This window comes from Durio zibethinus, chromosome 21, assembly GCF_047325235.1.
Source record: "Durio zibethinus cultivar Kanyao isolate XHJ-2024 chromosome 21, ASM4732523v1, whole genome shotgun sequence".
Classification (NCBI taxonomy): Eukaryota; Viridiplantae; Streptophyta; class Magnoliopsida; order Malvales; family Malvaceae; genus Durio; species Durio zibethinus.
In genome coordinates this window covers 6,596,496-6,621,431 of record NC_143182.1, presented here as the reverse complement: position 1 = coordinate 6,621,431, position 24,936 = coordinate 6,596,496, and the positions used below count along the sequence as shown (strand labels likewise).

Sequence of the window (24,936 nt, the reverse complement as noted above, 5' to 3'; positions counted from 1 at the left end):
TTTTAAAATTTTTTGGGTGTAATTCAAATGCTAATTTTATATCGAGCAAAAAATTATTGTCCAGCGAATTATAGCTAGCAACTTCTTCATAATACATTTTATTTTATTTGCGTCTAAGTCCCTTCTGGTCGGATGAAGAGAAGTTGCAAATGCTGACTAATGGATCTGAAAAAGCAAAATTTAAGTTGATGATAATCCGATTTAGAATTATGTGGCAGATTCTAATAGGTAGCTCCTATGGAACGCAGGACTGTCGGTAGGAGAATTGTTTTTGTTTTCCGCTTCCCAGTTACACAAGCCTCGAGGTCTTTACTTTTAGGCTTTAGTAGTTAAATATAAAAAAGGACAATATTCTTCGTTCGTAAATATGATATTTCATGTTTTGTATTGTATTAAAAAAATATAAAATATAAAAAATTATTTATTAAATTCAAATTGATACATTAAATATAAAATATATTTTTTATTTTTATTAAATTTATATAAATTTTAAATTATTTTATTTTATATTTTTTAATATTATTTTTTGTGTCATATATAAATTATTAAATCTATCAACAAATCTAAATAATAAGCATATCAGGAGAAGAACTACATAGTTTTTTGTTTTATATTTATCTTTTGATTGCCTCCTCACGTTCAAAGGCAAATTTGGATCACTTAATGGAATAGATTTAAGAGAATAGTAAGTGAATATGTACTATCATGTTTAGTTTGTAGAAATATCATTTCATAGCAGAGGTTGCCTATGACTTCACTTTCTTCTCAATATTTCAAAGTTTTTTATATAAAAATATTACAATTTAAGAATTAAAAAATAATTATAAATATTAAAATTTAAATCACAAATTTATTAAATATTATATTTTAAAAATAATTATATGGATCAACAAATTAAACGTTGAGTTTAATACTTAAAAGTTGAATGAGTTAGAAATTTTTAAAAAATATGTAAAGATAAAATTGGTATAAAAACAGTGGGGAATAGAACTGTAAGCCAATAATAGATATTAGAGGCATAAGAAGGGAAAAGACTCTGCAAAATCAACAACATTCTAATCCCTACAGAATTACCTTTTTTCAAGAAAGAATCATGATGGTAGTACCTTCCAAAATACGTCCAAAAATTACACAATCACCTGGCACATTGGACCCCTGAACAATCTTACGACACTTGGTGGAGTGATTTATCCCAAAGACTTGTTAATTTTGATCTTCACATTCCTTTAAAACTAGCTAAACTTCCAATAAACCCTTACTGGCAGAATGAAAAATATCTCTCTATACTTAAAGTAAGATTTGAACACAGGGTCTATAATCACTTATTCCAATATTGTGATTCCAATCCTAATGATTTTGAATAAAAATTATTCCAGTGGGTAGATGATTGTCTCGTTCTCCAGTACCTTGAAAACTTCCTAGAATAATGATGCTCATGTCAAAAAGTCACTCATGGTGCTCCAAGGTAAAAGATTATCTGTTTCAGTCTAATTATATATAATTACGTGTGATAATTTTTAGTTTCTCTAAAAGACTCCAAAAATTGATAATGATGCCTCAACATCAAGATAATTTTATGTCAAGTCTTCATCAACTTTATATCAAGTTAAATCACATTTATGTCTAGTCTACCTTTAGACAAGTCATAACAACTTTATGTCATGAGTCATCTTTACTTTATGTCAAATAAATGATGAGTCATGGTGATGAGTCATCTTATTTTAGCTTTATGTCAAGTCACTTGAAAAGTTGTAATCTTCGAAATTTGAGGTAAAGGTTTGGTGGAATCTTGAGTGGAATCTAATTTTTCTGTGGTTTGGTTTGGGTAAGTTTAAGGGAGCTATTTTTATTTCTTAAGATAGATGACATAGTAATCAAACTTTCTTGGGGGTTCACCAAGGATATCAACTTCAGGGTCTCTATTCTTATATCTTTCTTTGAGCTTTTGCTCAAAAGATTTTTTTTTCTTTTACTTATTTGGAATATCATCATCATCATCATCCAAGAAGCTTTTGTATACATCTATCTAGCATTCTTTGCATTTGTAATTTATGTTCCTATAACAATGTCTTTATGAAAATCTATATGCATATATAAGATTTTCATTAGATTGAAAGTGTTTGACTGAAACATCAAGGAGATCAGCTTGACATCTTTGCATCATGAATTGTGTTAGAAAGATTGTTGGAGGAGGAACATCATTTTTTTTGCTATGATCAAACTCAATTGTGACAGTACCATCATGATTTATCTTGTAGGTTGTATCAAAGTGTTGAATTGGTTCATCTTGCTTTCAAATCTTTTGATAACTTGTTGCCCATATCTTTTGAAGAAAGGTGGCAAGTTATTCATTTGAGATTTATTTTGAAATGTGAACATGTTTAGGAGTCATATCTATTGCTTCCATTTTGACAAAGATAGTATCACCACAGTGTGAAACAGGTACGTTAATGGCATAATCTTAAATTTTATATGTCATATGATAGTGAAAGATTGCTTGAAGTTCTTTCATCTCTGTGTCTATGATTTGGACTTGAACTTTTAAAGCATCTAACAGTGTTAGATCATGAAAAGACATTATAATTTAAAAATTTTGTGAAGAAGACAGTTTCTGCATTAAGTATTATCTCAACTATACCAAGGACTGCATACTTGTATTCTTTGAATCTTGTGTCCAACAAGATCATTCTGATACATACAAGAATACCATTTTTATCGTATAAGGTTAAGGCTATTATGACAGCATCAAAATGGATATGAGTATATCATTGTTTTGACCACTGTTGAAAAAATTCTTTTGGGATCTGAAGAGTAACAAAGTGCTCTTGAGGTCTTACTGAAAGAATACATTGATCAAAATTTATGGCTTGAACATACTCTTTTGGAGCTTGGTATTTTAGTTTTAAAAGAGTTTTTAAAAATCTAGTAAAAGAAAGAGAAAAGTTTGATAAAACTGTATAAGGATTTATAAGGGGAATAACTATTTGTTGGATTTTTTTTTTTTTTAGGATATAATCTACTTCATATAAGAACTTTAACTTAAAAGAGAAAGATTTTTTAAGTACAAAAAAAAGATGACAAAGCAAACTAAAAGAAGATCTAGAAAAAAAAATTGAGAACTAAAATTACTGATGAGTTATAATGATGAATCATCTTACTTTAACTTTATGTCAAGTCACTTGAAAAGTTAAAATCATGCTTTGTCCTAGCTTTGTCCTTTTAGGTTACTATTGATTTACTTTTTTCTTGTATAAATATATGCTCATTTTTCAAGAAAGAATCATAAGAAAATCGATCATAAGTTTTAATTTTCCTTGTAAAAAATCTTTTTTTTATAAAAATATATTTAGCTAAAAACCTCTCTTCTCTTTTGGTAATTCTTTCTTCTTTCTTTCATAGTTAAAGCTTTAGCTTCATGTTTTCTTCAAGCTATTCCATAGTTTACAATGATACAAGTTGAGTATGCTCTGCAGTTGTCATAATATTATGGATCTTCTGTATCAAAAAATTTTGTTAAGTGTTAAACAGATAATTGATCATTTTTTTCAACCAAAAAAAAGTTATACTGAACCAAGATCAATCTAATAGTAAGTTACATAGTGAAAGACATCTCCATAAAAGTCAGGCCACCAACTCGACGTTAAGTTAAGAGGGCATCAGAGTCTTGAACACCGACTAGAATACTTTGATTATATGTTTGATCTATGAAATGCTTATATTTGGTATTACCTTGATAAGTTAACCGATCTGTACATTGTTGAAAAATAGTATCAGATAATATTGTTACGACTCTACCACCTCGAGAGCCAGGAACTGAAGCCATCAGTTGCCAGAACCTTGGCACTACTACCTGTTGCTATGTATAGAAATGGTATCAGAGCTGAAAGCTTGCCAAGATAACGATAAGAAAATATATTTCTAATTCTTGATTATTGAAGTTGGATAGGAAAAGTCAAAAGAGAGTTTTACTTTTATGGATTTATCAACTACCAGTAATTTTAGTTCTCAATCTTCTTCTTTTAGATCTTTCATGCTGCTCATCATCAAGGGAAAAAAATGATTCTAAATCATCATCAGAAAGATTGATACTAGAGATATTAGCAATGTCTTGGATCATCTTGACTGATCTTTTGTCTGACTTTGGGTAATTCTTTACGAAATATCTTGATTTTTCACAAAAATATATTTTAAACTTTTGATATTTGGATCTTTCTTCTTTCTTGCAAACTTGAATCTTTGGAATCTTTTGGGCTTGTCGGCATATCTGAACAGCTTCTTATTTCTAGATCTGAAGAAAATTGAAGGTTTGAAAGGTCTAAATCTTCTAAAGTGCTTCTTTTTCTTATTGTTGCAAAAATATGTGAGATTTTTAGAAGAACATTTCATCTGAAAGCCTGAAGAGGAGTAGGAGCGTGGTTTCTCTAACTTCTTGAAGTTGTTCACCAAGGTTTTGATGTATCTGTGCTTTTTGCAAATTTTGTCAAGAGCTTTCAACATCATTTTGTAAATATCTCTAAGGGTCATAGTTCTAACATCAAGAGATCTAAGGTTCAGTCGTGTCCTTATTTGCTATGCAAGTTCTTTTGAAATAGAGTTGAAAAAAAATTGCTTTAAGTTGATATCATCAAATCCACCAAGTATGTAAAAATACTGAAAGAATTATTGATAGTGTCTATCAAGGTCTTTTGGATGGATGGAATAACATTTTAGCTTAAAGAATTATTCTATGATTTTTTTCAATCTGTGAGTTTTTTATCCATAAAAGATTACTACAAATTGAGATATAGCTTCTGTGATGGTTGAACATTAAAGAAATCGGAGTTGTTTGTATTCACCAATGTTGTCCCAAAAGTTTTTTAGAGTTCTAACTTGCCTGAAAACAAATATGATCAATACTATGTTCATCGTAACATTGGGATGCGAGTTTAATTCAACTAGTCCCCATGCTAAGAACTCTTGAAACCTTGAGGGCCATTTTAAATAAGGAATATCATCAATGAAAAAAACTAAAAACTTTGATGTTGAAAGAGAAACTTGTGATTGTTGTGGAGGAGAGTGTTGTTCAGTGTCCATTACATCAAGGTTGTGGACTTCTGGAGTATCATCTGAAACTTCAACTGTTGGTTCTATCATGAAGATCTGGGGAAGTGTTTCCTCATCTGAATCATCGGTATCATTTGAATCAATTGAATCATTTAATTTGACAGTTTCTATCTAGGATTCAGTCTCAAAGGTATAAGAAAAAATATCTTCAAGGAAAAATTGAGGAAGATTGTCTTAGGCCATTTGATGAAGTATTTTTGGAAGGGTTTGTGTGGGGGAGATCATGAGTTGTACAGGTTTTTGGTCTTGTTGGGGTGTAGGGTTTTGGTGTAGAACTTGAGCTTGGTTTTGATTTTGAAGGTTGAAAAAGTGGTTGTTTTGCAACTCTTTTATATTTTGGATCAACTGGTTGTTTTTCTCGAAATCTATGAATCCATTTTTCAGTTGTGCCAAAGGAAGATTGTTTTGGTTGGTTTGATATAAAGGTGAAGTATTGTGTTGGTTGTGAGGATGTTGGTATGGATGTTGGAAGAGGTTTATATTGGAAAAGTATGAAAAAAGATTTTAGAGGTGAGGTTAGAGGATTGTATGGTTGAAAATGAGGATGAAGGGTATAGGCTTAGTAAAGTGTGTCATGCATGCTAGTGTTGAGTGGTGTAAAGATGTTGTAACTAGAGGCTGCTTGTTGTTGTTGTTTTTGACGAAACTAATGATCTGCAAATTGAATCTTTAAGCTTTTATTTATTTCTCTCGTACAATGAAAGCATAAGTGAATTCAATGTTGATTTCAATCATATATCTGAATTTTTAATCTAAAGTTATTATCTTTTATTAAATTTCAAGAATAATATTTTGAAGATTAACTAAACATCGATAATAAAGAGGTGAAATATAATAAAAATAAAAAAATTATTATTAAAAACATTAAATTAAAATTGTATTAATAAATTTTATAATATATTTGATATTTATAAATTTAACAAATAATTAAAAATTAATAAAATTATTTTTTATCAATTTATAAATTTGTTAAAAATTAATAATAATATATTTATCCACAAATACAGATATATAAGTGTAAAAATATATTTATCTATTATTATAATTTTAAGGGTAAAAGAGGATGAAGAATTGAAAAGGTTAAGATAATATTGAAAAAAAAAAAAACTGCAGTGGACAAAAAAACTTTCACTGAAAGAGATAGTATCTGGTGTGAAATGAGAATCCAATACGAATTTTTTACCATAATCGCATCACAATTTGTTACTCAAACGTCTTACTAATAATCATACTGAAACGTGACTCTAATGACATCCAAATCCAACCTAAATTGACTAAGCTAAATTTCTCGTCACATGTAGAGTAGACTTGTATAAAAATAGGATTAGTTGTACGAATTAAAAAATTCATTTTGGTAGGGCTAAAAAATAAATTAAAAGCTAATTAAATGAAGTTGAACTTAAATTGAAATCACAAATAAAAATTAATTGGGCTTTAGACATATATTTAGGGTCCAGAACTGGTAGTTATATATCAATATATATTTATAATTATATTTTATAAAAATAAATAGATAATTAAATTATATATACATATATATATATATATATATACATTAATGCTCTATGTTTATATATATTCCATTCAAACATCAAATTAAATTAATAAAATCATTTTTAGGTTTTTATTTTATCCATTATTTATTTTATCATATTTAATATTTATTATAAAATTTATTTTTTTTTTGAAAAAAATTAAAATATAAATGATTCTAAGCAGATTTAGATAGCTTTTTTTAAAAAATAAAAAATAAAAACAGACTGGACCTAGACAGCAAATGAAATTTAAATTTTGAGTTCAATTGAACTTTAACAAGTTTGAAATTTATTAGTATCTTGTTTAGATTCATTTTGAATTCGGTTTCATCTATGAACAGATCTATCATAAAGTCATAGAATTAAAAAAATTAAAAATAATATTTCTTAATTACATATTATGGTTAAATTGAAATAAACAAAATAAATGTATGAAAGGAATAAAGTTACATCATAGAGTTGAAGTAGCTCAAAAGCTTTTTTCTATAAAAAAAAAAAAATCTATCAATGTTAAAAAAGTATATGAAATTTATTTTTAGTTCTATGAATATGTACTGCTTTTTATTTTTAGTTCTATTTGAATAAGTGATTATAAGTGTGATTTGTTAGTAAAATGTTAGATTTCTTTTGAAGTTATAATTTATTAAATATTATATTCATATAATCAATTATTATATTATAATTAAGTTAGATTACTGAATAATCGATTAATAAACCATAATATAATTAACAATCAAACTTACATACAATGAAATTTAAACTTAAAATTTCAAAATTTTAAAGTCTCTTTCTTACCACTAAGCCAAATATTCATTAACTAGAATATTAGATCCTTAATTCAGTTAGAGTTCAATCCCTTGCGGCTTAATTAAAAAAAAAAATTAATAGGTGGCAAGCAGACATCGTATATTCGACTTTCAATTGCTGCTAGAATTATTTGACGGCTACTGCAGAGGCGGATTGCTTGCTGATCTATTTGCTTTCTATTAAGTATATGAGTAAATATTTTGATACCATCTTTTCTAACGCCATCACTTTTCAAAAATGCCTTGGCATTTGTTAGTTTAGTAGGTTTAATCCTTTGTGTATGTTGCCCAAGGCCAGGCTCTCTCTAGAGACTGGTGACTTAGCTATGTGCCGTCTACATCGCCGCCCCCAAAACCAGACGGCTGTTGAAAAATTCAGACCCGGAACAAGCGGGTTTCAGCTTGATGGGGGAAGAGTAATTTGGAATTGAACAAATTTGCTTACCAAAATACTTGCAAGGGAACATGGATGTTAAATCCTTCCCCACCCCCTCCCTGCTTTTTTTGGGTATTACCATTTTATAAGTTATAATTTCTTTTTTTTTTTCTTTAACATTTTTAACCCAAAAAAAAAAAAACAAAAAAGAGATTTAGGGTTCATGGCTACTTAAACCGCTATGTAGTTCCAAAACTTCTTGATGGTTTGGGTCTACAGAGAGAGCCGCTCGACAATCTCGGAGGGCACCCAAAACATCACCAACATGCTCATGGAAGGCCGCCCGCAGATGTAGAAGGTGAAGATCTGCTTTAAATGCAATAGCCCAAGATAATTCGGCAATAGCTTCCTTCACCTTGGAACTATCCATTAACACGGTTCAACACAAGCAACACAGCCTTTAGTATCAGCTAAAATAAAATTTTTTAGTAAAAATATTTTAACAAGGGGAAAAAAATATTCTGACCTGCAGCTCGATATCGGTAAGGAAACACCCGGAGTGGATCTATTCGAGTGACCATCTCCAGATCTGCCTTTGTCTGGTTAGGGTCGCAGTACTCAGATCTCTTCTCATAAGCGGATGCATTATTTTTTTCCTTTTCGATCAGTTTAGTCATCTCCTCGTATGCTGCAGCCGTGTCATTTCTGAGAAAATGGACGCGTGCAAGGCCTTGATGGGCTCTCGTGTGTTGGATTTTAAGGGCATTAATGTAGCAATCGGCTGCTGAGTCTAATTTCCCGCAGTCAACATACACACTTCCAAGATTGTTAAGAGCCTGAGAAAAAGGAGCTCAACCAAGATCAGACATGCTGAAAACCCAAATGCCCTGCCTACGCCTGTCTTTTAACACCAAAATTAAAATCATGCAACATGATGAAACACAAGTTCAGAATTTGGTAGCCATTTCGCACATTAAGTCAAACAAAATCGATTCAAAAGAAGTAGTTCCTAGAAAAAACTGGGAGAAATTAGCAATGATGCTTGCCTCACTATATTTTAACGCAAAAATAGTAAACAGTAGCCTAGGATTTGACCAGTTTCAAATTGTGTCATTTAGAATCTTCTTGCATTTTCCAATATTGGCACTTTTGGGAATAATTGAAGACTGAATCTGATTATGACCGATCTAGAGCAATTGCATTATTCATTGTATCACCAAAAATTATATCCAGCATAACTTGGAATCAGCCTGCAATAGTACAAATAGGAGACTCTTCATGTTCTTCGAATGTTGCGTTACAGAGTTATCACAGTACAACCCAAACTAAGACTCTGAAATAAAAAATAAATAAAATAAATCAATGAAATTTAAATAGCCCAAAGTACATAGGAGAGTAGACGTATTACCAATCTCATCAATTCATTGCAACAATTACAACCTGATTTTTTGGCAAAGATGTAACTACTTGATGGGGAGAAACTAAAAATTTGTTGCTTTATGGCAAAATATTTATGAAAGTAATGTTGTACACTCTGGAAGAAACTGTATGACAGAAGATTTTCTAATGAAAAAGGTAGGGCAAACGGAACCTTATCTGACCTTTCTGCAGATTATCTGAGGGGCATTTCAGGGCATTTTCAAGCAGTGAAATAACTGTTGAAGAACAAGATAAACCGAGACTAGAGTCAGCCAATGCACAAGCTTTAAGGAAGAAGGCCTCAAAGGATCTCTTAATTTTGATAGTCTCTTCTGCTTTTTGAAGCCCTTCTTCACAGTGACCAGTATCATAAAGTATCCATCCCTCATAAACCAGGCGTTCATGTTCACTGGATGCATGTTGACGAGCTAAATCTAAACTTCGCATAGCCGCATCAGGACAATTCAACCTGATCATGTCAAGGAACAAAATTATTGTGAGTCATATAAGCATGATCACATCGCAATTCAAACTAAATCTTGGGGGTAGGCCAAAAAACGAAGATGAGGTTGGGGTGGAGTGGTGACTTGGCAATGGACAAAAAGCAATGAATGCTACAGCTACAGAAAAGGAGGGAAAAGCATACATGGTAGTGGGGTAGATGGGGAAGAAAATGGATGCTATAAATGAGAGATGAGAGCTGATCCTTATGTCATTGCATCTCTTCTGAAATTAGTCAGCAAGTAGTAAACACTACAAGGTTCTGACATTACATAAGATAAGCACTTATTACAGAGACTTAACTGAATTAGAAAAAAATAAGGCTTGGTTTCTTTAAAGGGGAAAAAGGCAGCAGGTTGACAGTTAAAACTAAAAGAACTTACGTCACAAGGTCCATAAAGTTAGGAAGTCTGTGCATACCTGAGGAGAAGTAATGATTGTCGGAAGTATAAAACACCTTTATCCCTGTCAGATTCAAGCATTTGGTGGATTACAGAGAGAGATCCAATATCATCAACAGAAGAACACCTATCATACAACTGCATCCAACAATCTGCTGTTGTCCAGTTTTCAACATGCTTATGTACAAGGGTACGGAGCTGGGATGCTGCCACCCTTCCCTCAAACATTCTGTAATCTGGGGCGAGTGTTAGAATTGCTTGAACATCACAAATGGTTGCTTTGTAATCCTCACTAGCTAAATAAAGACAAAATCGAAGTTCCAAGCATTTTAATGCAAGTTTAAACCCAAGTACTTGGTTGATCTCAGCAAAAGCAGCTTGAACATTCTGTTTCATCGTTAGGGAAGCTGCCCAACACATGTCGGGTAGGTAAGAGTTGGGTCCAGTTCAGTTGCTTTCACGAGGTCTTCCCACCTCTTCTCACCTTCACAATATAATGACCTTTCCTAATACATCCATCCTAGTGGGTTAACAGAAGAAATCACAGAGCTGAGCTTCTCATAAGACCAAAGTTTATGACCCTTAATGAAACCCAGTCTAGCCAAACCTGCAATAGAATAAACGTGACCTAAACTTACAACTGCTTCAAAAAGACTTTCAGCGTCATCATACTCTTTCCTCGGAAGCCTTACACATCCCAACTGATGAAAGGCTAACAGTCTCTGCCGGTCAGTTTCAGCAGATTCAATCAATTGTTCTAGGAAACAAACAGTTTTATCAGATTGGGGATCAAGGTTCATAGCTACTTCACTTAACAAGCAATACAGTGAAAATGAGGCCTCTACAACCATGATTGATCTCTGTTGTCTATTGGCATGGCTAAATATTTCAACCACTCGTTCATCATTAAAACAGGAAGGCAGTTATAGTAGAAAAACTTGCAAACATGATGCAGCAAGGACAGGGGAATTCTCTTCAATGGCATATTCCATGAGCTCCACAGCATCATCTTTGGTGCAAACCAAAGATGCGAGTTTCCTATCACAAGCATCTTTCAGTCTTTCACAACAAAACTTGTTTGCAACAACTAATATTTCCAACAAAAGATCAGGGGGGACTTCACTCAAACTGCCTGCCATGCTGAACTCACCAATTGTCCTCATACCCAATGGGGAGATATTGTTTTCAGATAAATCTATGTACTCACAAACTGATTCAGTGAAGTACCCATTAAGCATAGCATGAAATGGGGCTGAAAGAGAAGCAATTTTCTGCCTATCACAAACTATTTTAATATCTCCAATCCTAAAGTTCACGTTTTTCAGGCTCTTATTCCCATTCATCACAACAATCTCCTGGGAACTCCCATTCCCATCGATTGCAAGCTGAGAAACAACATCAATTGGCCCAAACTCTAGTGCACATTTATTGCAAGTTGCAAGCAAGTCAGCAATAAGTTCTTCCCCTTGCTTCTCATACTTTAACCATGCCCCAAATACAAGCCTCCCAAGGACAGTGCCAGACTTCTGCCAAGCAGAGCGGAGGCTTCTCCGCATCAATTTGGTTTCTCCAAGTCCACTAAAGATCTGAAATTATAATAAATAAAGATTCGACCTCTCTTGCAGAGAACATGACTCGAGTTCTTCATGAATTTGAGCTAAAACCTCTACGTAGTCAACGGGTTTCAAGAATGGCACTATCGCTGGCTCAGGAACCTTGATAAATGATTCTCTACAACAATTATACCAAAAAAATCTCAATTCATTAGAAAAAAAAAAGCAAATAAAAAAGTAGAAACTCAGAAAATGAAAAGAAAACCTTACATGGGTGAGGAGGTGGTGTGTGGAGAAGAGAATTTGGAAAGCTTCCCTCTTTCAACTTGCCAAGACTGAGGACTGACAGCATTGAAAGGTAACCAAACCCACATTATAGCCTTTCACAATAAAGCCAAAGTACCTTAACAAACACACTCTTATTAGAGAAAAAGAGAGAGAGAGAGAGAGAGAGAGTTCGATTTTGGGTTTTGAAATTTTGAAGAAAAGCTGAGCTGAGGTGTTGGCAGAGGGAGATCAAAGTTCGAATGGGGAACCCAAAAGGGAAAAGAAATACCTGAGCTTCCACTTTTCTATGGTTTTTGTAACGTTTCTTTTGTTTGTTAAAAGGGAAAGTTTAATTGATTTTGCCTTTTTCTTTTCTCACTCACTTTAGGACCAGAAGGATCGTTGATGGAACTTAAATATATATATATATAAAACAACGAGAGAGATGAGTGCGTGACGGTGATAAAAAAATTAATTAAAAAAAGATGTGATGCATCGATGACAATTTGGTGGGTGAAACGACATCGTGGTAGAGAAGATTGTCATGTTTGCCCGAATGGGTTCCTTCACAAAACTCATTGGTGGCGGATTGAATTATTATCGTAATATGTAAGTGGAGATCAAGTATATACTTATGAAAAAGGAGAACTTCCTGTATATATTGCTCATACTGGAAGCAAAAAAATGATATTGTTCTTTTTGTTACAGATGCACTAATACAAGTCAAAAAGCCATTAAGACGCAAGAGCACCAATGCTCCATCAGTTAAAAAGATTTTATATTTGTCTCTTGTGAACTTGTGGATACTAGTTTTTATTACATATTTAGTCCATTGAGATGTTTGTTGGATAAAATATTAAAAAGATGGATGTCTTATTTTGATTTTATATGCCTTCTAAAATAAATATATTGAGAGTTGAAACATGGAGTTTGGATTTTTGCTGATTGATTCATGATACGAAGTCCAATTGGAACCACATGGTCAGCGCCGTGTGGCGAAGGGGTGTGAGTGGATTACATCCAAGACTTTCCCTTGGCCTTTTAGAGCTTAACCAGTTAGCCTTCCGAAAAAAATAAAATATAAAAAAACAAGGAAATGCACATTCTCCTCTGACTTTTACAAATACATAATAATAATAATATTAATAAATATAAAAATAATAACGATCGCATTTAATTTAATATTTTTAAATAATATATAATATTATAAATTTTTAAAATTTGATTTAAATTCAAATCGACTTTTTTAATTAATTTGATCTAAATTAAATTTTATTAATTTGATTTGATTCATTTATTTTTAAATTTTATATATATTATTTTAATAAAAATTTTAATATATTTAAATAGATATATAAAATGATTTTTTATTTTATAAAAAAATAAAATATATAAAAAAATTAATAAAAATATATAATTTAATATTTTATATTCTAATTCAAAATTTAATCTAAATTTAATATTTCAACTTGTTTTGAATTAAATAAAAAAAATCAATCTTAACTAAACCAAACACTAATTTTAAATTATTTTTTTCACCACTAAGCGGCGGTATTTAGGGGCCTTCAAATTCCAGGGGGGAAAAGAAAATACCATGCGAAATGACTTCACAAATGGTGAAACCAAAACTAATTTAGGTCTCCGAAGCCAACCTACATCCCATCCCATTCACCACAATCCAGATAGAAAGAAAGAGTAATTTCTTTTTCTTTACAAAAAAAAACAAAGACTAATAATTTGATTAATTGAACAAAAGCATGGTAAGTTTAAAGCACGGTTTTCAATAGCAAATATTTAGTATATTATCATCAAAATAATAGCAGTAGTCTATTCTAGGCCTCACACCAAATTAAATACTACCACTGTTGAAAATGATGTTTTCTCTATCATATATTGATGAATAAGCAAGTGTAGTACTTAGGTTTGGTGTGGCTGGATATTCTTTGTGACTACAAAGCATTACTCTGTCACGTAAGTATCATATTTCAAACCAAAGCATATATTGATAAGACAAGCCCTTTGGCCACGATCACATGCCAATAGCCCTTGCCCGAACAGGGCAACCAAATTTCTATCCCTTGCCGCCGCTCCATATTTTGGAGAACGCTCTTCTTGCCTCTTTTTGTTATGAGATAGAGATAGTGGACTCGGGGATATCATGTAACTAATTTCAAAAGGAAAGAATAAAAAATAGCAGAGCCCGACTTAGGTAGCTCTCAGGTAGCTTAGCTTTAATCAAATCATAGTGCAATATGAACTAGTTGAAGGGAAAATTATGTTCATCACAAATCAAAAGCGGACCCACTTTTGTTTTTTCAAGCACATGAAGGCAGAGAATAAATAGGAGGGAGGAGGAAATGGAAGCTATGGTTCAAATTCATAGTAAGCTTTGAGGTGGGCTGGGGCTTCGTGGTGGGGACATCGTGGATAAATTATTTATCACGTTAGTGCATGATGGTGGGTCGTGGCCTCGTGGCCGTCATCCAAAAAAGAATATACACTATTAACGACCCCCATAAACCGACAGCAAGCATTTGTAATATTGTCAAACAAAACATGATAAATTTTGTCAAAATCAGATTGGGTGGCGGTTTGATAGGTAAGTTCATATTCGAGTTGGGTCATTTTAAATTTAGTTCATTTTGAAGATGAAACCCTATATTTAAATTTTGGTGACGCATAGATAAACAGTATATTATCAAATTTCAAGTCACGTATGATTTTTTTGGGTTAATTTTTTAATATTTAATAAATATTTTTCTAAATTTTACTTTTTAAAATGGGATTCATTTTACATCAATTATTTTTATTTTTATTTTTTCAAAATTTAAATTTTTTATGCGATCTATTTGATACTTAATGTATATCGAGTTTTTGTTATTTTATTTTATTTTATATTTAATAAATATTTTTAAATTTTTAAATTTTTTTGTCTCGTCAATATCGATACCAAATGTATGTCATGTATCAAATTATTTTTTTCTTTTTAATCTTTTTTTCTGTTTAAATTTTTAAAAAATATATATTTATATATTTTTATAATATTTTACTTTGAAAGGGTTAAGTACATAATTTGTCATTTTGTTTTAAAATAACATATCTTTGAATTTTTTAAAGAAAAATGAGATCAGATAAAAAATATATTTAGAATGTTTTATTGGAATTATTTAATGTATATATAAAATTTTATATTTTATTATTTATTTAATTTTATATCTATATATATTACATTAATAAAAATATTTTTATTTTAATTTAATAAATTAATATTTTAAACTCAATATGAAGTGTCATATGACATCATTATGAGTTTTTTTATCTCATTTTTAATTTTTTTTTTAGATCATTTTGTTTTCTGCATTCAGTTTTTTATTGAACAAATTTATAAAAAAAAACCAATTAAAATATCCACTCTGTTCGCTTTTTATATTTCATCTTTTTTTTAATTAAATCAATTTTATTAAAAAAAATAATGAATAGAGATGACAAAAAAAAAATTATATCCCCCCCCCGCCCCAACAACACGAGTAATACTATGAATATTAGGTAGATTTCAAATTATTCAAATAATTAAAACATTTTTAAATTAACACAAATCGTTTCTTTTAATAATTTGCATTATACTTTTTGTTTTTATTTAATTTAAAATTTACAATGAAAAGGGAAGATACATTATGCTCAAATCAAATTTAATAGGATCCAAACTAGTCGAATTAGATAATTTTGTCAGCTTTAAAACCGTCCTACCCGATATTTGACTGTATAGTTAAAATTAACAACGAATCGAATCGAGACGAGTTTTTATGTTTCGAACCCGATTCAATTTTATAAGTACAAAACTTGTATCCATATCCGATCTAATTTTTTATATTTTTTAATATCCAAATCTGACCCAAAACTCAATATTACATAAATCATATCCGATCTGACCTAAAATTAATAAAAATATTATTTTTAAAATATAAAATATTATTTTTTAATATATAATTATATAATTATTTATAAATAAAAAATTTAAAAATAATTTAAAAAATAAAATTTAATATAATATCAAATCGAATCATATCGAATTTATCTAAAACTCAAATCCCAAATCCGACTCGACATCGATTTTTTTTTCATAATACTTGATTTGATTTGAAATTCGATTTTAAAAAAAAAAAATCGATCTTATGAGATCGAATCAAATCAAAACCCGTTGAACTTGAATCGGACTATCAACCCTACGTATAGCTCCCATCTTGAGCTTGATAGATTATTTTTTGCCTTGTCAGGAAATGACCCATAATAATAAACTTTTGCTCAATCATATGATTTTTAAGACAAAAAAATCATAACAAGGATTGCTACTAGCTAGAAAAGCCTTAGTGCTTAAAATGACCATGGGAAAACAGAAGTTAACTCTTCTCTTTCAATTGCCATATGGTCATATAGCTTACTGCAAATCACTCAATGAAACCGTACAGAGAAAAATATAGATCAGCAACGCTGAACTGCATTCCTCATTTAGCTTAGTGATAATGGCCATAACGAATACAACAGGTTAAATATTATGCTACCAACTCTTACAAGGAAAACTACACCGTGAGCACTCCATCCATGTCAACATGGTTAACCCGGATATTTGATAAGGGCTCCGTGCTTAGTCCCTAGCCACCAAATTCATGGCTGATCCAAGCTCATTTGAATGCATCTGCAATAAGGCAATCACATCTCATTTACTTTGCCCTAGTAACAGCAGTCCTTTAAATTGGGCCAGTTGACAGTATAAATATGTTGCATTTCTGCTAATCATTAGTTCAGGCAGTTGAAATATGTTGGAACTAACGGGAAAGTTTATACACGGCTGAACTAGTGGAACTAATTTAAGACTCATGATAAAAGCCCGAGGAAAACTGTTCCGATAAGAGATGCCACAAGCAGGCTTTGTTTCCTGCTGTAAGAACCAAAACAAAAAATCATGATAGGTAACTATCTAACATACTTCGGCTAGATAGTAACATAGGCAGTACGATGATGAAATTTGGGCTGGGTACATGCACTTCTAAAATGTGTATGGAGAACATTAATAATCATATCAAATTTGTCCTGGATTTCCTAGTTTTAAACCCCAATATCACATAAAGACAAGCAAGGTATGAAAGAGATAAATCATTTCACCTTTGGCATCAGAATGAGTAGTGAGAATGGCAATCTTTGGAAAATTTTCAATGGAGCTGCACTGAAGAGGCGTGTAAGGTTCTTGTGCTCGGGGAGAAGAATGAGGTTTACTTTGTTTCAACTGCTCATTTGAGAACTTATCTCCCACTTGATTTAAGTAGATGTCCAAGGTAGGAGATGAAGACGATGCCAACTTTCTCTTGTTCTTATACCTTCACCTAACAGGGGTATGAGAAACAAACAGCAAAGCAAACTAGATTGTTCGCTTATTTGATTCTAATGTATGACATATTTTCCATGAAAGATACCTGTCTTTCCTCTTCTCAAGATATCTTTGCACCAATGCTTTTCTGGTAGTAGGACCATCTGGAAGCAAGTTACATTAAAGAATATATTTGCTTAGCAAAGAAAAAAAAAAAGAAAACGTAAAAGAATATTTAAAGCAAATAAAGGCAGAAAGAAAGTTGATATCATCATTGCATCAAAGACACCATCATCTTGTATATTTTTGTGATCATATATTGGTTTCTTTTCATTCATCAATCATTAGATCAATCAATTACCTTAATAACTAGAAACCACATATCCTTTTATTCATGCCATGAAAATTAGCTTTATGGTGTATCAGTTTTATCACATTAATGTTTACACACAAACAGATATAAAACGAGCATCCAAAAATTTTAAAAAAAAAACTTGTAACCCTATTGCCCTTTTGGAATAAAAAAGGTCTCAACATGAGCCTAAAAATATGTTTTCAAATGAAGAAAAAGCACAAGAAAGGAAAACTCTGCTTCTGCAGTTTGGCCAATTTGTATTAGAATGTGATATTACCAAGTCCAATCTGTAATAAACCTACGGTTCATGTCGCAAATGGCTTTACCCAGCTAAACCAACAGAAAGTTTAAAATGCATGCTAATTGCTAAATGATGATTTTTTTTTTTCTTCACTACGTTAGTTCTCAGATTAGGCACACATCTCTTGATATTTTTATCAAGGGTCCATCACAGTTGTCATGTCATGGTTCAGAATCAAGGTCAGTTAGTCCATCCTGGAACTGCAACACCTAAGAAACACCATGACTAATTGTGTATTTTACCCAATAATCATAAAGGCCGTGAACCTAAAAAACCTGTACGTCAAATACCAGAATTGTCTAATCAAGCAGACAAGCAATTTAAAAGTAATTTCTAATAAATTGTATAGACAAACTTTTTCTAGCCTTTTTCCTTTCTCTTTTTATTGTTGGCGTGGAGGAAAGAGGCAGTGGGGAGGCGTAGGGGATAGGGGGTAGGGAGAGATGGAGGATCTATAACTGCAGTTCTCATTTGTTAAAGTAAAGAAGGATATATGTTATTCCAGCAAATAAACCATGTTTGGATGCCGTCATATCTGTTCCAGGACCAAGTTTATTAGAACACCAGTTCTTACCAGTGGCGGAAGCATGATTTTTTTTGAGATGTACACTTATAATATATAAAAAAAGGTCGATGGATTAAACAATTTTGTCAATGAGAAAGGTGTCCAGTGAAAAATTGAGTCCAGGGGAAATTTTTTCTTTAAATTTTCTTATTTTTTAATTTTTGGTGTGTCCATAGACATTCTACTTCATGCTTTGGATCCCCCTCTGTTTCTTACCCATGATCAAAGTCAGTTGAAGTTTCATTTATTTCACTTAATGTGCAATCAATATAACAAGAAAAAGAAGATTAACCAAAAATGTTGTTCTAGGTTACAACCAGCAGAAAGGATTTGATACAGCAAAAAATAGGGAAAAAAGGCAGCAGAAGGAGGTGATTGGGGCACCTGGAGGCTCACGCTGCTATATTAACTTCATTATGGAGATGATAAGAAGTAAAGACGAAAAAGTGATAATGAGCATGAGAACTACTGGCAAGGGAGAAGTAAGTTCCAATCATAATTCATTAAATCAAGGATCGGCATCGCAGTTGCACCCGTTGTAGTTCAATTATTTAAATTTATGATTTAATGGAGACACCTTAATGAGTATTTGTGGCCAAAAGATGACAAGGGGCACATCCATCATCTTGAAACATTAATCAAGGAGAGGTGCTAAGCACAGATGTAAAGCAGATATAGGAAGAGTATTTAATATGCATGCATCATCACTCCTAAACATTAAAGGACCTGGAGAGACTTTATGAGATGATTAGAAGGAAGCATATACCATGGCTGTCTTCAAGAGATACATTGCTCTCTTCTCGAGGAAACTGACAGTTTTCTGCCGCCTTTACTGCAAACAAAATGAAAGTGGCAAATCAATAATCAGTGGAGAATTATCCTGCTATCCAGTCACTTTATCATACCCATTTTGAAATCAAGACAGTACATTTACCATTCATAGATATTACTAGAATATAACATGGTTCATTATGAACTAAAACAGGTTCATCCAAGCAAAAGACTTAAGTTCTGATTAAATTCTGCTTATGTCTCCTTTTGACCGCTCTGGTTCACGCAAACTACAAATGGACTTAACAGAGAAGGAAAGAGACTCTATCTAATGTAAAAATGAAGTGAAAGTTAGAAACACCTAACCTAACCTAAAAGCGTACCTGTTTGCAGTGATGGCAATATAACCATTGGCGAGCATGGGCTTATTTTGACACCTGCAGTCTGTAAATGGCATGGAATGGACCATGGTGTGGTCCTCTGATCAGCTAGAGTTTCCCAAGGCAATGAGACTGGGCTTGCAGCAATCTGCAAGATTGTTTCCGCCTGCAAAACCATTGTAAATCAATATGATAACACTTTTTTATAGTGTGATACTCCATATGATATCTGAACTATGAAGAAAATAGGAAGGTATATGACCTTACAACCAGGCATATCATCATAGACATTCACTTTCCCACAGTAAAAAATTGTCATTTGTCCTGCTGGCTCTTTTGCTAAATCTGCAGTTCTGGACAGTTGAGAATTGTTCAGTCTTAGAACTTCAATCAGTACTATCAACCATGGGAAAATCAGTAATATGATATCTTCCTTAGAAGACATGCTCAAGATCAGTCCACATTGAGACCCAAAATTTTCACTCAAAATCAAGTTGATCTAACTTGTTCGTAAGTTAGTCGCACTTCAATGAACTATGACTACATTTTTTTAAAACCACACAATCTGAAACAAACTAATAAGATACAAGATTTTAATTAGAAAATCTAATATGAAATGAGGCTGGTTATCAGAGTAAAGAAGTACTGGAATTCAACCAGCAAAGCAATAAGTGTAGTCTCCTCAAAAGCCTTCACTACAAAAGGTGACGAAGAAAACATTCACAGCCACCACCTTCTCTGTGTAATGCTAAAAGTCTAAACTCATTTGATCAACTGGTATCTTGATACTTGAGAGGTGGTAAAAAATTTTAAAGAATTTTTATGTATACAAATAAATGACCGTAAAATCATCACTACCAATGAAATGTTAAATGCAGAACTAGGAGGTAAAGCTTTGATTAAGTATATAGTTTTTACATGCTAAAATGGTGAAAGATATGTAGAAATATTCAGGGAAGAGCATACATTTTAATTGCACTTACATACCTACATGAAACTCTAACCAATAGCGATACAAGGTATAAACTGAGGATCTAAGACAGCCAGAAATTTTACTACAGAACTACAAGATTTCAACTACTTCATACTTGAATATTCCTGAAAGAAATATCTAGTTCCTCTACAGTTGGTATTGATCACATAGGAACATCGATAACAAACCCACATCTGACAAGAGCAAATAGCTAATCACCAATCCAAGTGCTGTATTATACCACATAACCTGCATTGGAATGTAAATCGTATCTTTCTTTCTTACTTTACATTTCAGTTAATCAAATTGTTAACTAAACATTCTTCATAAAAGCCAATTTTCTCCTTTTCCAAAATTTCCATCACCTACTTTCTCCATCATGAGCTCTTCATTTATTTATAGGAGCCACATTTGGTTTTCTCATCAAGAAGCAGGACCATAAATTTTGAAGCAGTCAAATGGAAGCTAGCCTGAAACAGAAATGAGGCATTAATAAAAACTGAAAAATTTTAATCCCAACTTAGTTATCTTATTCGCATACGAGACGGCAGTCAAGCATTCTAACTAACAGAAAACCCTCGTTTGGAACTTACTCCACATTTCTTTTATACCGACCTTCAATGTCCTTCCATTTTAATAACAAGACCAATGAATTATTGAATTACTCTATTAGGACAATTATAGTATCAAGACTCTAATAGAGTTACTCTCCTATGACTCCGACAAACTAAATAATCAACAGTTAAGGTAATCACCAAATCCTCCCACGTATCCCATAACACAAGTATACTGATCCGGCACCATCCGATTATCCACCAATTAACGGTTAGAGCATAACTAGGTGAATTAACCCTAGAGGATAATCCAGATTGCAAGTCTAATACAAGGAAAAAGGCAAAAGACAACTTATGATTAGCATGCCGTCATTGTTGACCAAAAGATTTGGTAATAATTGCAAGCACACATTCGACCTTAGAAATGACAGATAATCACACAGATATTCGGGCACATGTGCAAATTTAGATTCCATTCGAATAGAAACGTTGATTTTAAACCGTGACTAACCATAGCAACCATCAATAACGAACAAGCTTAAACAACAATATATTGGATCAAAATTCCTAAAGAATAGGAGAATCCTCACACGCATTGAACTTAGCTCAAATGCTTTCGTTCCATTACACAACTGGGGTTATTTAGAAAATGGAAAAAATAGAGAGCTAAATTAATTTAAAAAAAAAAAAAAACCTTGGAGAAACAGAGTCATCTCCAGAGATGACAGTTCGACCCGCGTTGTCTCCTGAAAAATCGGATTTCGAGGGATCTAGACGGGGAGAAGGAACATATTTGCTGACTGGAACAGAGATCCCGTCATGATGTGTCGTTTCGTTCGGCAGAACGGTTGAATCAGAAGCGACCTGCAAATATTTTATTTAATGCAACTAGTTTGAATAAAAAACAGAAGTTTCTAAAAGAATGTCTACAACTGGTACTTTTCATGCCTTTAATAAAGAAAAATAAAATCAAAAGATTTATTTATTGAAAATTTTCCACGCACACGAGGAGGGTTTTCGGGGCAAGGAGTGTAAAGTTTCTTGCAAGCTTCGACGGCGTCCCAATCCGATGTCGTTTCGAGAAGAGTTTTCAGCGAGATTACCTGCTGAATCGCTTGCGATTTGTTCCACGATGGTCTCCGCATCCCTACAAGCAAAGAACAAGAAAAAAAAAAGTTAAAAAATTAGAACCAAAACATGCAAGCACTTTTACATAAAAAAAAATAAAAAAACAAAGAAAAGAAAAGAAAACATACACCAAAAAAAAATGCAGAGAGAAACCTTTTTCTTTGAGGTAACGGCGGCAATCTTCGCGAGTGACCTGAGAAATGTCATCCTCAGTGAGTTGGTTGAGGGGCTTGTCTAAAGGTGACCGGGGTACCGTTTCTCCCAGCGACATGACGTCCAATTTCCGGTTTAAGTAATCTGCTGCCTTTGGAAATTTCTCAGTTTCTTCTCCAAGTCGCAGCGAGATCGATCGACGGGAGAAAGGGGTAAGTATGGGATTTTTATTACACCCCACAGATATCTATGATTACTAATTTCGTAAATAAGAAAGTGCTTCGGCGGTGTAGATTGAGTGAGTAACTGAGTAAGAGAGACAGTGTGCGTGAATTTCAGAGAAGGTTAGGTCGCGGCGTCTCAGCATTTTTCCTAAACCTTTTCTAATTTATTTATTATTTTCATTTTTCTCCATTATATAATGTTATTGCCACCCGGGACGCTATGTAATCGCTCGCTTTCATCAAATTACCATATTAACCCACTACATTTTGTAAGGAAAACACTTAAAAAAAGGTTAAAGCAGGATATGTCGATTGTGGATTTGTCCGGGGCCGATAGGTAAAAGAATCATGGCTGTTGTTCCATCCAAATTTTTTAATTACGAAGTTAAAACTGTAGAGCATTATTGGTAGTATTCTTTATTTATTTATTAAATTAATTAAAAATATTAACAACGTAGAAGAGAAGGTTGATAGAATTGAAAAGAGACGGCAGGGGGCATAGACAGATTGAATTGAAAAGAGATAAAATAAAGTGGAACTGCGGGAAGGGGGACGGCAAATGAAGCGACGGGGAAGTTGAATCACGTGATGGGGCAGCCAAATCGTGGTACGGATGATAAAGTGGAGGGATCCAAGAGCTATGATATAGCGGGGGAATGTTCAGCCCTCTGTCGCCACTTGTCAAACAACCCACGTGCCTTTCACTACCCGGAACCAAACAAGAGGACCACGCTGCATGTTAACCATCCTTAAGCTCCGGCAGGTAGCACTAGCTGCTAGGGACCTAGAGTCACTGGCCCACTTTCCTCTAAATGAGACTGCCACGTTTCGCTTTTTCTGTGGGCTTCGTCTGCTTTCTCTCCCCATTACTTCGAGACCCGCTTTTGCCCACCGTTTCCTAGACAACCTTGCCTTATAGTGAGTATAATTAGGTTTCAGCTTATATTTTTTGGCCGATGAAAAGATAGTTTTCAACTGATTTGATCGTTTGAAATTGACTAAATTTAATTAAATTGGTTTGCTTAGATGGGTTTTGATAATTATTAATTAAATTAATTGATTTAATTGATTAATTTAATTAATTTTAAAAAATTAATAAATGAATTGATTGAATTAATATTTTTTTTAATAAAATTTTAAAATGTTATATAATGCAAAGAAATATAATTTTTTATTTTTATTTTTAAAAATATCAAATATTAGTGGTAAAATTATAATGAGTTTTATTAAATAAAATTTTATTGTAAAATTATTTTTTTTAAATTGGTGACAAAAAAGTGAAGAAATTTTTTTCAATTAAATCGATTATTTTATGTTGGTTGAATTATTAAAATAAATAGATTAATTTAATTATTTTTTAAAAGTGATAAATTAAATTAAATTTTAATTTTTCATATTCAAACATACAGATTGCTTACTCTTACCTATTAATGCCTTTTTACTTATTTTATTAATTTTTTTATTTAGTTATTTATATAGATATTATCTTTATGAAGTTATTTATTTACGATTATTTATTTATTTAATAGATATAAAATTAGGTTCAAAATATTTAAATTAAAATGACATTAAACACAAAGTATCATTAAATATATTAAACTAAATTTTTTGATATATATTTGATACTTGTAAAGTTAATAAATAATTAAATTTATTAAAATAATAATAATTTATCAAATAAAACTTTTAATTATAAATTACTAAAAATTATTAAAATTACTAAAAATGATAATAAAATATCAAATAACACTTTTGTTAAAATTTGATAATAATATTTACACGTATTGAAACTTAACAAAGTATATTTGCTCACTTAATTATTTAAGATTTATTTATGCAATTAATGATGCATGTATTTTTCATTTATCTAATTATTTTATTCAATAATTAAATTGATTAATATTCCATTATTTATTTATTCAATTATTTGAAAATTATCTATTGGGTTGTTTATGTATTTATTTATATAAGTATATATTTTTATTCTTATGTTTGTATTTTATGCAATTAATTATGCATATAAATAATATATTTATTTATGTATTAATTTAAAATTTTTTATTACTTTCATATTTGTTTGTTTATTATATTAAGCTTTTATCATTTTAAATAAAAACAAATAATTGCACAATTTTAAAAAATAAAAAAAGGAAAACTCCATTAGACCCTCGCGGGTCTAGTTGAAAAAGAGTACAGCAAGAGTTAATGC

General features: G+C 31.7%; 1 protein-coding gene and 1 pseudogene across 3 annotated transcripts; both read right to left on the bottom strand.

Moving 5' to 3' along the window:
• Positions 1–7,007: 7,007 nt before the first annotated feature.
• On the bottom strand, positions 7,008–12,382 carry LOC149512815 (ETO1-like protein 1; annotated as a pseudogene). The gene is made up of 5 exons (XR_016331661.1): positions 11,965–12,382; positions 10,161–11,872; positions 9,407–9,708; positions 8,350–8,670; positions 7,008–8,258 (listed from the first exon to the last, which is right to left on the bottom strand). The product of XR_016331661.1 is annotated as an ETO1-like protein 1 (transcript).
• A 3,966-nt stretch (positions 12,383–16,348) lies between these two features.
• LOC111305223 (protein TIFY 4B-like) lies at positions 16,349–22,893 on the bottom strand. 2 transcript variants are annotated; one of them, XR_016331345.1, is made up of 9 exons: positions 22,504–22,893; positions 22,227–22,369; positions 21,917–22,086; positions 19,958–20,048; positions 19,699–19,861; positions 19,311–19,376; positions 17,430–17,487; positions 17,122–17,339; positions 16,349–16,654 (listed from the first exon to the last, which is right to left on the bottom strand). XR_016331345.1 is itself a non-coding variant. In XM_022902548.2 (9 exons), exons 1-9 carry the CDS (start codon positions 22,619–22,621, stop codon positions 16,641–16,643), a joined length of 1,035 nt encoding a protein of 344 aa, XP_022758283.2. In that variant the 5' UTR covers positions 22,622–22,893; the 3' UTR covers positions 16,349–16,640. The 2 variants fall into 2 exon arrangements, 1 of the variants encoding a protein (XP_022758283.2); XM_022902548.2 differs by having other exon boundaries at positions 17,122–17,333.
• Between the last annotated feature and the right edge of the window lie 2,043 nt (positions 22,894–24,936).